The sequence below is a fragment of the Malaclemys terrapin genome, chromosome 1 (genome assembly GCF_027887155.1).
Source record: "Malaclemys terrapin pileata isolate rMalTer1 chromosome 1, rMalTer1.hap1, whole genome shotgun sequence".
NCBI lineage: Eukaryota > Metazoa > Chordata > Testudines > Emydidae > Malaclemys > Malaclemys terrapin.
This window is the reverse complement of record NC_071505.1, coordinates 29477261-29492011: the sequence shown is the minus strand read 5'-3', so window position 1 is coordinate 29492011 and position 14751 is coordinate 29477261. Positions and strand designations below refer to the sequence as shown.

The window sequence follows — 14751 nt, the reverse complement described above, 5'->3', positions numbered from 1 at the left end:
CAGCCCCACCCATCAGCGCTTCCCCCTCCCTTCCCGCACCTCCCGATCAGCTGTTTTGTGGTGTGCAGGAGACTCTGAGGGGAAGGGGGGGAGTGAGGGCATGGGAGGCTCAGGGGAGGGAAGGGGTGGAGTGGGGGCAGGGCCTGGAGCAGAGCCAGGGACTGAGCAGTGAGCACCCCCCGGCACATTGGAAAGCTGGCGCCTGTAGCTCCAGCCCTGGAGTCGGTGACTATACAAGGAGCTGCATGTGGCTCCGAGCCACAGGTTGGCTACCCCTGCTGTATGGGCTACACACCAACAGTGGCAAGTACTCTGTGGAGAGCTGGCTGGTAATATGGTGCTGACTCTACTTCAATGCAGGAACAGGAAACAGGAAAGACCGCTAAAATACATGAAATATTTTCCTAATATTACTTTCCCACATAAGCAAGTACAATCTAATTTGTGATAACACACCATCCCCCTAACCAATCTCTCTATTAAGATGTTCTCAATGCTCTGAAAAAGTTTGAGAACTCCTTCTCCAGAGGATACCTTTTAACTTAAGTCAATATTTTGATATGCCATTTTAAGGCAATTAATGACAGTTGTCTATTCTTAGGCCATCTGATTTTGTAGTTTTATTTTGTTTTAGATTTGAAAAATCATGTGAAAGAATACAATAGCAGTTATGAGCGGTTTTTCCTGCTAAAATATTTTTATTTTTTAGAAAATAATTTTTTCACACACATGTAAACCTTTTAAATTCTATTAGTGATGGTATCTTAATGCAAGTTCAGGAAGTCAGAACTTTGTAGTTCTGATGGCATTGGATGCTAGATGGACATTTGAAGGCCTTCAGCAATCTGGCTGACAGCCAGTATTTAAAATACGACCTGCACTGAAGTCAATTGAGACACTTCTGTGAATAAGGCAAGTGGGATTTGACCTGTTACATAGTGCAATACAATGAATGTTTTTCTCCATAATGAATTTATGGAAATAAATAGCATTATTCCATTTTTTCAACTGTATTAGAATAAAATCTTGTTTTTCCCCATAGAGATAGAAGGGACATTGTCTTGTTGAATTTTATTGTAAAAAAATTCTAAATAATCACAATAGTTATATAATGTGAAATGTCATTTTAAATATTAAAATTAACTATTCTCTATATTTAATATTTTGGCAGTTTCTACCATTTTCTCAGCCGGGAAATATTCTCTCTCAAGACCCTTGGGTTTCAAAACCTCAAAACAGGCAATGCATTTTTAGCAAGTCCAATATAGCAGGACCATTGGGAACATTGTTTAAGAAACTGAATAGGTAGGCAGAGATTTTGCTTTTTTTTAAAAAAAAGATAGTCACATTTAAAAATAAGAAAGAAAGGACTTTCAAGACTCATTATCTGATTATTTTTTATTGTACTTCAATGCCTTTGAAAATTAAGTTGGGATGAAATGTAAATGACAAAAGTACCAGATTACTTACAAATTACTGAAATACATCAAAAAGTTATTTTAGTTCAATATCCTAGATTCAATTGTTCATTTTCTCACTACATTATTCAGTAGTGTCACTGAATTCCTCCATTACACATGCAATTTGCAGAACAAACAAAAGCATGCACTTGCCTCCTGTTGGTTAAATAATTCTTCTAGTTTCCTTTTCTAATTAAGAATTTAATTTTTTTTCATGAAATCATTCCCTTTTCACAAAGGAGAAATAGAAACATGAAATAAAATATATTTTGAAAAATGTGCTGATAAGAGAAAACCTTTACCTATTAACTGACTGCTTAGGGTCATACGCAGTTTATAATAAATATCTTATTTCAAGTTTGTTCCAGGGGTTCTCTGCATGTCTCTTGAGCTCCTAAGGAGTCTAATTTTCCTCCCAGTTTATTCCTTCACTTGCTCTCAAGTCCCCGGTCCACCATATGACTGAGGAGGGCAAGACAGAATGCCTTTTGGAATCCATCATCATGTTCCAACACTGACTAGCGTGATCAGGGAAGCACAATAATGGGAGCTCTTCTCAAGTACACGCAGTCTATTCGCTTGTCCCTACAAGAAAGGGACTGTGGATTTCTCACTTGGTGGCAGGCAGCACTAGCTACAGAAACACTGGACTGACGCAGTCATCAGAAATTTAACTTATCTTTGCCTCTCACTTCTCCCACCTTTTCCACAGCTATCTAAAATGCAGACGATTGAAGTCCTCTTCCTGTTCTCTCACTCTGACTACATCATGCCCATCCTTGAATCCTTTCATTAACTTCCTGGACCTCATTGCATCACATTCAAAGCCCTACATAATCTTGCCTCCCCTACATTTCCGCTTTCATTTCTTCATGCCCCTTCACTCCTGTGCTCTTTTCAATCCTCTCTTCTTACTGTTCCCCTTTTGTCTCCTTCTCCCACTCAAGGATTGCACCTTAAGCTTGGACCACTTTCCTCCTCTTTGCTGAAGAAATGCTTCTCTCGGTCCTTCATATCTTCCCTCCTCCGTACTTGATGCTCTTCATCTATAATCCCTACAACCTCTTATCTGAACTGTTGTCCCACATCTTATCTTGCCTTTGACTGCCAGTTGTTCAAGGTAGGAAATGTGTTTTTCATTGTTTGTAAGGTACAGTGAAAACTTGGGGCATTATAGGAGTTTTTTTAAATAACAATTTAGAGTATTTGCATTTATTTATTAAGCAGTAACCAAAAACTTGGATGTAATGTACAAATGCCAGATGGCTATGACTCTAAATAGTAGTAGACTATGTCATAGATTAGCACTTATTTTTACTTAGCATTAAATAGTGTCACTTGGCGGTGTTATAATGCTCACAGGTTAGCTTTGGCCAACACTACTGAAGGCCATTTCAGAAACAGCATGGTATTACTGATACCACTTGAGGGAAAGAAAGACCAGGAGACAGGACAAAGTGGGAAAATGAAGTGGGAGGAGACCAATTAGGAGCTGCAGGGAAGGTAAATCAGCAGAATAAGAGGTAGTTAAAAGAAGCTGATGGTGGCAAACAGTAGCTTGGAGGAGGGCAGAAGCATAAGAGCAGAGCCCCTGCATTCTGTGTTGCTTCAGTTCTGTTACGTTCTTACAGAGATGTGTCATAGGTTTCTGCAGATAACATTTTTCCCTCCTCTCATGTAGTTAGTCTCTCAAAACTTAAATGTTTGCCAGATTTTACATAAGCAGAGGACACTGCTTTCACCCAAGAATCATTTTGGGTCTTTGTCCAATTTCTAGTATTTCCTAACAGACATTCCAACAGGGCCACCCGGGGGGTAGGGGGGCAAGTGGGGCAATTTGCCCCAGGCCCTGCAGGGGTCCCCCCGAGAATATAGTATTCTATAGTATTGCAACTTTTTTTTATGGAAGGGGCCCCCGAAATTGCTTTGCCCAAGGCCCCCTGAATCCTCTGGGCAGCCCTGCACTCCAAAACTTTTACCATGGTATGCAATACTGAGGCATTTCTCTTTCTCTGACTGTCATGCAGTTGTGCCCTGCATTGGTGACAGGACTCAAGGATGACGTATCAGCCATTGATTTGCACTCTCTTGCTTTTGTCAGTTCTCAGAGCATCAATGTGGATTAGTACTAAGATACCTCTGTATTTCTGTTCAAAAACTGTGCTGCACGTGAGCACATGTATCCTTCCTTACTGTACATGGACATGTGCTATATGCATGATTTTTTTCCCAAAGGGCTCTTCACTTGGTCAAAATCAAAAACAATTTTCACCAGAACACACCAAGGCACTTCTCTCTAGTGAGGGATTTTTCCAGATGTTTAAGTTGTGTGGTATTCAGGAAAAAAGACATATGCACTCAAATACAGTTAAACTTATTTACTTAGACTCCCCAAAAAGTTATCCTGCAGGCAGGATCCAACACTGGAAAGTTTTAGTTTGAAAGATGAAAATTTCATTAAGGTTCAAGTGAGCTTAGAATGGAAATATTTATGCAGCCTTAATTATAGTGGTCATTAATGTCACCCCTACTGTAGGCTGAGACTGTTCTATGGGCAAAAGAAAATGTATGTTTATTAAAAAATTCTGTGCTAAATGTAAATCACTGCCACTAGATACAAATGAAATTTCCCTCTGTCCACAGAGCTTGCACAAGGCCTATTCACCACTTAAGAACAGTGACTTAAGTGGCACAGAGACTTTTCATGGGTCTTCTGTACAGAGGGGAATTGTACCCTACAAGAACAAACCACCTTTTAAAAACCCTAAAGAAGATTGTCTTGCATTTGGATGTTGTGCACAGTCCAGTGTCTAATTCAGATGAGTGGAGCAGCAGTGACATACAGTGGTTGATTTAGTTATTCACAGCTCTTTGTGCAAGGTCCCCTGTTATGTCCAGAGGTGGCATGAAGCTGAATTCTAATTCTCTTTAAAGCTGCAGGTCTAGGTTCTATGTTTTTTGCCTTACTATAAAACCACATCTACAATACAGGAGAATTTATCCATTAAAAGAACATACGTTTTTGATAGAAGTAAGTATGGAGAGCATAAAGAGTAGAGGTTTTTTTGAGATTCTTAACTTAAAATTGGTAATTTAATGTTTAAGCATTTAGTGTTTTGCTTACTTTTGAACTGAGCAGGCTTTTTCTCTTTTTTTCCCTCAAAGTCCAGAATATATAAACTCTGTTGGTAATACTCCAGCTTTAATTACCAGTAAAGATTCCGGAAGCAACAACAGAATAAAAGAGCCATTATTTGGTATTGTGAAAGAAACAGCAGCAAACGACACTCATGATGAAAATGGTCTAGCATTGTCTGAAGATGAGAGGCCACTGATTCATGATATTCCTTCCATGGAATATTGTGGTCCTTTTGTTAACCAAGCCAGTATCAGCCAGTTATTTACAGATCCAGATGATATGAATGAAATATCCAACAGATGTAGCCCTTGTAATAGAGAAATTTATAACATGACTAAATGTACTGAAAGGTATACTGTAGACAGATGCCTTAAAGGGATTTTCACTGTTCCAGAGCAGACTTTCTTTAAAAGTAAGAATATTTCAAGTGCAAGCCATAAAGAAAATAAACAGCCTAATAAAAGCGACTTGAAAGAATACCCTGATGGACATTATTACATTATATCTTCTGAAAACCAAGAAAATCCTTCAAAATATGAAAGAACAGGTAAGTATAAGTGATGCAAGGAAGTAAAATACTATGCTTCCATCTTTTTGGCATTGTTTTAGTGAGCCACATGATTTGTATGTCATAGTGAGAAAGATGTTATGAAACTAGGCACTGCAGTATTTTTGTTTCAGGTGAAATTATATAATGGTAATCATCTTGTGAGCTAATATGTCATTTAATAGTAATTTCTGATCAAAATTGTTATGGAATCATTTGTTTTAATTCAAAATTGTATTTTAAATTCAAGGTTTAATTTTTGTTTTTAAGGAGCATTTACAAATCACCACAATCACAAGACTAACGTAGAGAAAAAAATACAGAATTATTCAACAATGAATAAGTAAGTTTCATAAGCAATTGTTAAATTAAAAGGTGATATCTGTATATGATAGACTTGATGGGCGAAATCCTGGCTTTACTGCAGTCAGTGGCAAAACTCCAATTGACTTCAGTGGGTCCACAGTTTCACCCACTGAGTATAAGAACATGAAAATTTCTTTAAGATTATTAGCTTTGCAGCCCATAAGTCTGCAAACATACTCAAACTAATGCAAAGTGCTTTAAAGGTAATAAGTTAAATAGACAGTGTGACAATACACCTCTACCCTGATATAACGCTGTCCTCGGGAGCCAAAAAATCTTACCGCGTTATAGGTGAAACTGCGTTGTATCGAACTTGCTTTGATCCACCGGAGTGCACAGCCCTGCCCGCCTGGAGTGCTGCTTTACCGTGTTATATCCAAATTCGTGTTATATCGGGTCGCATTATATCAGGGTAGAGGTGTATTTTTAAAGAAAATAGCCATTATTGAGCAGACCCATCAGTTACCTCAAGGCTGCTCAAGTACCCAAGTATTTCCATTACTTGCATCTGAAGAAGTGAGGTTCTTACCCATGAAAGCTTATGCTCCCAATACTTCTGTTAGTCTTAAAGGTGCCACAGGACCCTCTGTTACTTTTTACAGATTCAGACGAACACGGCTACTCCTCTGATACAAGTACCCAATGTTACAGTCTTTCCTCTGGAGCTATCTTTTCATTTTACAAAGTGGCATTGTCTTCAGTAATCTTTAATAGCATACTGTTCCACAGAAATGATGTTTATAAAATCAAGTTCTTTGTATTATATCTTGAGAATTTTAAAAAACATATAACTTTAACAAATTGTAATAGTGGAATGCATTTTGTAATTAGAGAGCAGTGACATGAGCTTACAAATTGCTATGTTTTATGAAAATAATCAAAGTGGACTGTAAGATTAGTAGTAATATTTTTCATTTGAGGAGTAAATAGATGCTGAAAACCACAGTATGAATCTCTTACCTTAGGACCTTATTTTGTTTTTATTCCTTAGTGACAGTACTCCTCAGGAACAATTCACTTGTGAGTGCTCACAAGTCTTTGGATTTGAAAAGGTAAAACAGTTTTACTTCACTTTTGCTTAAGGAGACAAATATACTTTTGTGCTATATACTACAAAATGTTGGTGCCAGATACTTTGGATCAGATTCTTTGCTGCACCTCCAGAAAGCAGCAGACAGCTACTGTTTGAGGGGTGGGTACTGTGTGAGAGGTTGCCACATACCATTCCCTGCTCTATAGCTGTGCATATGTGAATAGCTATATAGATAAGAACAGGAGTACTTGTGGCACCTTAGAGACTAACAAATTTATTTGAGCATAAGCTTTCGTGGGCTACAGCCCACTTCTTCGGATGCATAGAATGGAACATATATATATAAACACACACATACAGAGAGCATGAAAAGGTGGGAGTTGTCTTACCAACTTTGAGAGGCCAATTAAGTAAGAGAAAAAAACTTTTGAAGTGATAATCAAGATAGTCCAGTACAGACAGTTTGATAAGAAGTGTGAGAGTACTTACAAGGGGAGATAGATTCAATGTTTGTAATGGCTCAGCCATTCCCAGTCCCTATTCAAGCCTAAGTTGATTGTGTCTAGTTTGCATATCAATTCCAGCTCAGCAGTTTCTCGTTGGAGTCTGTTTTTGAAGCTTTTCTGTTGCAAAATTGCCATCTGCAGGTCTGTCATTGAATGACCAGACAGGTTAAAGTGTTCTCCTACTGGTTTTTGAGTGTTATGATTCCTGATGTCAGATTTGTGTCCATTAATTCTTTTGCGTAGAGACTGTCCGGTTTGGCCAATGTACATGGTAGAGGGGCATACATTATGGCATTTATCATATTGGTAAATGTGCAGGTGAACGAGCCCCTGATGGTATGGCTGATGTGATTAGGTCCTATGATGATGTCACTTGAATAGATATGTGGACAAAATTGGCATCGGGCTTTGTTGCAAGGATAGGTTCCTGGGTTAGTGTTTTTGTTCAGTGATGTGTGGTTGCTGGTGAGTATTTGCTTCAGATTGGGGAGTTGTCTGTAAGCGAGGACAGATCTGTCTCCCAAGATCTGTGATAGTGAGGGATCATCTTTCAGGATAGGTTGTAGATCTTTGATGATGCGCTGGAGAGGTTTTAGTTGGGGGATGAAGGTGACAGCTAGTGGTGTTCTGTTATTTTCTTTGTTGGGGCTGTCTTGTAAGAGGTGACTTCTGGGTACTCGTCTGGCTCTGTCAATCTGTTTTTTCACTTCAGCAGGTGGGTATTGTAGTTTTTAGAATGCTTGATAGAGATCTTGTAGGTGCTTGTCTCTGGCTGAGGGATTGGAGCAAATGCAGATGTATCATAAATACCACCCTATACCGGAAACCTACTGACCGCTATACTTACCTACATACCTCCAGCTTCCATCCAGGACACACCACATGATCCATTGTCTACAGCCAAGCTCTTACTTAATTGGCCTCTCAGAGTTGGTAAGACAACTCCCACCTTTTCATGCTCTCTGTATGTGTGTGTGTGTGTATATATAATATATATATATATATATATATATATATATATATATATATATTCCAGTCTATGCATCCGAAGAAGTGGGCTGTAGCCCATGAAAGCTTATGCTCAAATAAATTTGTTAGTCTCTAAGGTGCCACAAGTACTCCTGTTCTTTTTGCGGATACAGACTAACACGGCTGCTACTCTGAAACCTGTCATTATATAGATAAGGGGCCAGTAGATGGCATTCAAAAATACGTAGAATTGTTCATGAGTTTTGTAGGCCCAAAAGTACTTCTGCACTTCAGTGGCTTCCTCTGTGTTGTTCTTTACATGGAACTCTTAACATTCACCACTTGATCCAAAATATGATGCAAGGATACAGAAAGGGGCTCCTGGCCCCTGGTACCTCTCAGCACCAGAATCAGGGCGGCTGGGGGCCATGGCTCCCCAACTTTTTAACAAAAATAAACACAAAATTCATGTCTCCTTTATAAACCGCCTCCCTCCCCCTGGCAGAATAATAGATTCTGCTGGGGAGGTGCTGCAAATACATTTTTCGCCCACCAGGAGCTGCTGTAGCATCAGAAGATAGGGGAGCTGACTCACCACTGGAGCAGCCAGCTGCAGAGAGGGAAGGGCACTTTTGCCCCCCCCCCCCCCCCCCCCGCACACTTCTACAAAGGTTCTGGCATGCTAGCCTCTCAGTTGTGTTCCTTGTAGATTCCTGGGCTAGTTTCAATTCCAAATCAGATCTCATAGACCGCTTCTGTGAGAACTGGGAACTGTAGGATCCTCCCCTTCACAGTCACTATCTTGGTGTTTCTCCATATTTGGCAATGAAATTATTTGGTGGCAGCATAATTCATTTTACAACTTAAGTTCTCTGGTTATGGCTGGTTGGAGCTTTGCCATTAAAACAGAGTGACCATCCGTCCCGTTTTTAATGGCACAGTCCCGTATTTAAGCCCTCTTGCAGGTGTCCCACCTTTTTAAACAAAACAATAAAAAGGGGGCAAATTTTCTGGTATTTTCCGCTTCCCTGCTGGTCAGCGCAGCCCCAGCTGCATCTCGTTTGCGGCAGGCGGGTGAGTGCGGACAGGCAGTGGCTGGTCAGTGAGAGCATGTGGCGGTCTCATGCCAGGTGGAGAGGCGGGAAGCGGTGACATCAGGTAGGAGGAAAGGCAGCCCTGGAGGGGGGAGGGTAGGGGTGTGTGTCACCCCTCCCCATGTGAAACCTAAAGCAGGAGTTCTCAAGGGGGGTCCACAAGTCCTTTCAGGGGGGTTACTGGGCACCAATGCTGACCCAGAGCTTGACCTCCCAGTGCCCCCGTGGGGCTGAAACCCCAATCCCCGGCACCCTCCACAGGGCTGAAGGTGGGAGCTGTGGGGCTGAAGCCCCAATTTCCCCTCCCCCCCCAGGGCTGAAGCCCTGATCCCTGGCATCCCTCCTCCCCCTGCTGAAGCCTGGAGCTGCAGGCGCTGAATGCCTGAGCCCTGGTAACCCCCATGGGGCTGAAGGCAGGAGCTGTGAGGCTGAAGCCCTGATTCCCTAGCACACCCACTCCCCTTCCCAGGGCTGGAGCCGTGGGGCTGAAGCCGTGATCTCTCTCACACACACCCGTGCGCGCACACACACACACACACACACACTGGGCTGAAGCTCTGATCCCTGGTGTCCCCTGTCCCTTCCCCCGCTGAAGCCGGGAGCTGCGTGGCTGAATGCATGCCCTGGTCACCCCTGTGGGGCTGAAGGCAGGAGCCGTGGGGCTGAATCCCGGATTCCCGATGGTCCCTGTGGGGCAGAAGCTCCCTAAGCCCATGGGCAAGGTTGGGGGCATCGGGGATGTTGCCCCCCCCCCCCAAATTGCAGTGCAAGTGCAGGGCAGTCCCGGGGACAGCTCCACCCCCCGCCCCCAGCTCCTGCCATCAGCCCCACGGGGGTCGCCAGGGGGCGGAAAGCCCCGCAGTGCGGAGCAGGCAGCCATGGTGTTCCCTCCTCTCCTGCTGGTGCTGATGCAGGGGATGAAGCTACTCCTCAGCTCCCAGCCCCTTTTTTCACTCAGCTGGTAAGAGCTGCAGGGGTTGGGGACCTGGCTTCATGGCTGACAGAGCCCTTAGGGAACAGGGACCGTAGGGGGACCCTCCTGGCACACAGCCCCTAGCTACTCCTTCCCTGCACCCTGAGCTACCCCGTGCCTGCACTCAGCTCCTAGCTACCTCCCCCTGCACCCTGAGCTACCCCCTGCCAGCACCCTGAGCTGTTTTCAAACTTTTTGAGCTGGCCCCCCACCTTTTGAGTTATAACTTTTGGTTGTGCCTCTCCCCACCACCACCACCACCAAGACAGGCTGGGTGGGCTGCTGAAGTGAATCAAGGGGTGGAGGCGGCACTCCCTCCCTGGACCCGCCATATGGAGCTAGCTTGAGCCCCCTGCCGGCCCAGACCCCCAAACTCCCCCTTCCCCCACTGGGCCCTGGAGTTTTTATAGCATGTCGTGGTGTGGGGGGTGTACTGCATAGTTCTGATTGATTGCCACTGAACTCGCTTGAATTTGATTTGAGCAATTTTCCCAGGTGTCCTGTATTCAGCATAGGGAAATGTATGGTTACCCTACATTAAAAGCTGGCCATGCAGACTCCTCTAATGTTTCAGCCATGTGACTAGGTGGGGCCCACCATCAGATAAAATGATCCCAGGACATGGAAGGCAGCGTCCTTTCCTCAGATATACTCACCAAAAAGAAAAAGGCAAGAAACATGCCAAATGTTAAGGGTCCCTGCTCCAAAGCATGGAGACACAAGAGCTTCTCAATTAAATGGATGTAAGCATATTTTTTAACATGGGCAAACCATGTTTTTTCTCTCATCTTGGCAATGGCCTAACCACTTTAGCTTAAATTTTCCAGAAAAATTCATCCTGATGCTGGAAGATTTCAGCCCAAAAGGCTGAAGTGTGGCCAAGTTATAATCAACTGACAATAAGGGTTTACAATAGAAAGTGTCAGGAAACCTTAACTATTGGCAGCACTACCTGTGCCGACTACAATAAATGGTCTGGCAACTAATTTATATTTCTTAGTCAGTGAATGAAGTGATAAGTTATAAAGTGGACGAATATTAACCCCAAGAGAACTAGATAATTGCCATGTGGCTGCTATTATGTTCTTATGAGGGAAGGCTGGACACATTAGGAGGTCAGGCTAGATGCATGGCAGAACCATCATGGAGATTTCTAGTATCCTCGTCCAATGGGATACAGGAAAAAGAGATTTTATAAAAAGGAATACAGTGACGAAAAGTATGACTATTGGACTGAAAAATGTATTAACTTCCCTTTTTAAAAAAGGTTCTGACAGCAGAGGAGGAACAGTGTGATTTTGAAGTGAGTTCAAAGCTTGGAAAGATGGAAAAGGGTCAGTATACATAGTTCTAAAGTAGATTTTTCTCCATGTAAAACTAATACAGCTACATCTAAAGTCAAGAAAACAGGATGTAATCACTTTTAGTGAGCTACTACTATGTCTGATTCACCCAACAGTGAATTAAGAAATTGGAACATTAGTGCACAACTGAAATACTTTTAATTGCTTTTACCTAAAAAGATTAAAGTTAGCATCTCCCTAGTGATTAATCATCTGTAATTTTTTCATTGTCTCATTTCTCCTACTATTGGCATCTCCAAAATCATAAAAAGCTAATTCTGCGAGCAGTAGTAATTGTAAAAAAAAAAAAAACATTCCACTAGACAGCTTAGCAATGCTACTATGAACACAACAGCACAAGCCTATGAATGTCTGGCATTTGATAGTATAAGGTGATGGTTCCAGGTATAGTTTTTTCATTTGCTTCCTTTCTCATTCCTTTGGACCATGATTAGCTTGAAAAAAATTTGTAAAATGTTTTGACGTGAATTAGTCCCTGCACTGGAAGTTCAACCATAGCCTCTTACTAGACTCTTTACCCTCTTAGTGCCAGACTTTCCTGCAGCTCCACAGGGGCATGGTAGTGGTAGGAGTCTACAAGGAGTCTGCACCCCCACCTATCCCTCTGTAGCAGCAGGGCACAGATGAAGTCTGTGGTTTCCAGGAACATCCCCATCTCCTGGGGTACAAGATACCCAATGAGGTACAGCAGCTGGCACACTCCCCATAGAGCTTGCCTCTGACAGTACAGCTGCACACTGTGCCCAGCACAGGGCTGCACTTTAATGGCACAATTTGGGCTTTAGTGCATGAATAAAATTCCCATGGATTCTACCAGGAGACAACACCTATTCTGAGAGGAGAATAGGCACTTTATAATGTACTGCACAATGAACTAGCTAACCCTTAATACTATAAATAGTGTCTTAACATTGACCCAATTTATAAATAATTTTATTTTAAAGTATTGTACTGGTGCATACAGTATATGAGAGGTTTGTTTGTTTGTTTGAACTTAATTTTTCTCAGTCTAAGCTCCTTTTGTAGACATTGAATCATCACTGAGCAGTCAGTCCCCCAGTTACTCTCCAAAGCAAACAGACAGTTGTTTCTGCACTAGTTCTGAGATGGTAAGCAATGGAATTTTATCTTTATGCTTTTTATTTGTAAGAGCTCTACCACCATGCTATCTCGTGCCAAATGCAGAGGACCTTGCTGTATTACCTTAGTTATTAGCTTTCTTAATACAAGCAAAAATCACTTGTGAGAAATATAAAAAAGAATCAGTTCCAAGCTTTAAAATAGCTTAGTTAAGCAGTAATTTGCATTGTCTGTAAGGGATATTAGACCATAGGGAATTTTGATAATATCTAACGAAATACAGTTCCACTCAGTTCCTTCTATTACAGAACTGTTCATGAACAAGAAGATCATAAGTCTAGCCTTTTCACGTTACTTACAGTAGTTGTGGTAGCGACTTATGTACAACTGCATTCATACAAATCTGTTTGTACAGTCTGAAGAGGACGACCTAGCTGAAAAGTGTCTTTCTGACAGCTCCTTTCAAGTAAACAGTGCCAATCCAATTGCAGCTTCAACAAGCAAAGGACCACACCCTAGCTTTGGCAAGGAAAGTTGGCTTTTCCCTCCTGGCACTAGTGTTGCTATGAACGAAGCCAACATTACGCAACAGGCAGAGCCCAGTTTACAAGCGACAGAGGAGGAAAATAAAGACCAGGCTGCTCAGCCCAACTCTTCACACCCATCATTTAAAAGGAAGACTATTAATCACAGAGAAAGGTGTGATGCTGGGTCACAAACTGAGAGCCCTACTGGAAGGGGAGAAAAATTAAATGCTGCCGTACAATGTGATATAATACAGGCATGTTGCTGTATAAATCATCTTTCCTCTGTCCACAGCGCTGAACTACTAACTAATGTTAGTAAAGCAGATACCACTGGAGGGCAGGAAATTACAGCAGATGAGGCATTTCGGTCTTCAAGTACAGACAATGCACCAATTATTGCAGAATTTCCTCCTGAAACGGAGTATCTGACTTTGCCTGACAAGATGACTGTAGATGTACTGAACTACATTCACATAATGAAAAAGAGAGAAGAGAGCAACTGAGTACAAAGGAGAACCTATTAAATATATTGTGGGGACATCAAAAAGCCCTGTACTCTTAGGGAATTTTATTCATTCCACAATACATTATTTCCTTTTATTTGGTACATTTGGTTTTTGCTGTTGGACAAGATATTCTTTTACAAATTATTATTACTGTGTTCTCAATATTTTATAGTAGCTTAGTGAAAATAGCCCTTATTCATTAGATACATTTCCACAATACAATTATAACATTTTGTGGTTTGGGATGGATCCTGTTCTTATTGAAGTCAATGTAAATACTCCATTGACTTCCAAGGGCATTGGATAGGGCACTTGGTGCACAAAAACATGCACATGGTTATACACACACGTATCCAATTTTTATGATTTTTAGTTAAAAAAACAGCAACTTCACATCTATGCACACAGAATAAACTGAAATTATTACAACATATTAAAATGAGCTGTAGTGGTAGGTTTATGTTCTGATTGCAAATACAGACTCATCTTTTTGTAGTTTGCCTGCCGATTAAAATGCTGAGTTCTAACCTTTTTTCTTATTTAGTTCAGTATTTGTGTTAATCCATAAATCTTGAAAAATAAAGAGTTGTATTTCCTATAACACTGTTCACACTTATTTCCCCCCCCACACACACCACACACTTTAAAGTGTAGATCTCGTGAAAGGGGCCATGCAGACTACAGCTGAAATCTTCTATTCACCTACATGACCAACAGTAGACGTGCTCAATCCTGTTCAGAAAAGGCCACCCCTGGAGTTGTCTCCATTTCCTTTCAAGCTTTAGCCTCCTGCCTTCTTGCAGCGATCACATTTGTTGATAAATGAGTTTAGGCAAAAGACGCATTAGCAATTCTTCTGTGAACAGTGCTGTGGGTTTTCTTTATAAGGGTAATATGCTGTGGTTTCTCCTGTTGGTGACCCCTGTTGCAAGATTCCCTAGTTCTACCCCCATAAGGTCAGTTTCTCCTCCTACTGTGCTTTGACTACAAAGGATTCCTGGCTGAAGGGATGTGGGCAATCCCACATTGCTAAAATCCCTTTCCAGCGTAAGCAGAACGTTATTTATCCCCACGCCCATTGCTAAGCTATAGTTTGCATTTTCTACAATATTTTATGTTTGGAGCTAAGGGACACTTATATGGAGCTATTTTAAAAAAGGAACTTGGCAGTGCTCAGCAATGTGCAG

The 14751-nt window shown here is 41.7% G+C and overlaps 1 protein-coding gene across 1 annotated transcript in view; it reads left to right on the top strand.

Annotated features, from left to right (window-relative positions):
• The window catches only part of C1H12orf40 (chromosome 1 C12orf40 homolog), a 30272-nt gene extending 16711 nt beyond the window's left edge, over window positions 1-13561 (top strand). The window contains exons 7-13 of the mRNA XM_054016199.1: window positions 1172-1305; window positions 4626-5146; window positions 5417-5489; window positions 6504-6564; window positions 11355-11421; window positions 12478-12560; window positions 12947-13561. Coding sequence (XP_053872174.1) covers window positions 1172-1305; window positions 4626-5146; window positions 5417-5489; window positions 6504-6564; window positions 11355-11421; window positions 12478-12560; window positions 12947-13561 — 1554 coding nt within the window. The remainder of the gene's footprint in view (window positions 1-1171; window positions 1306-4625; window positions 5147-5416; window positions 5490-6503; window positions 6565-11354; window positions 11422-12477; window positions 12561-12946) is intronic.
• The last annotated feature ends 1190 nt before the right edge of the window (window positions 13562-14751 follow it).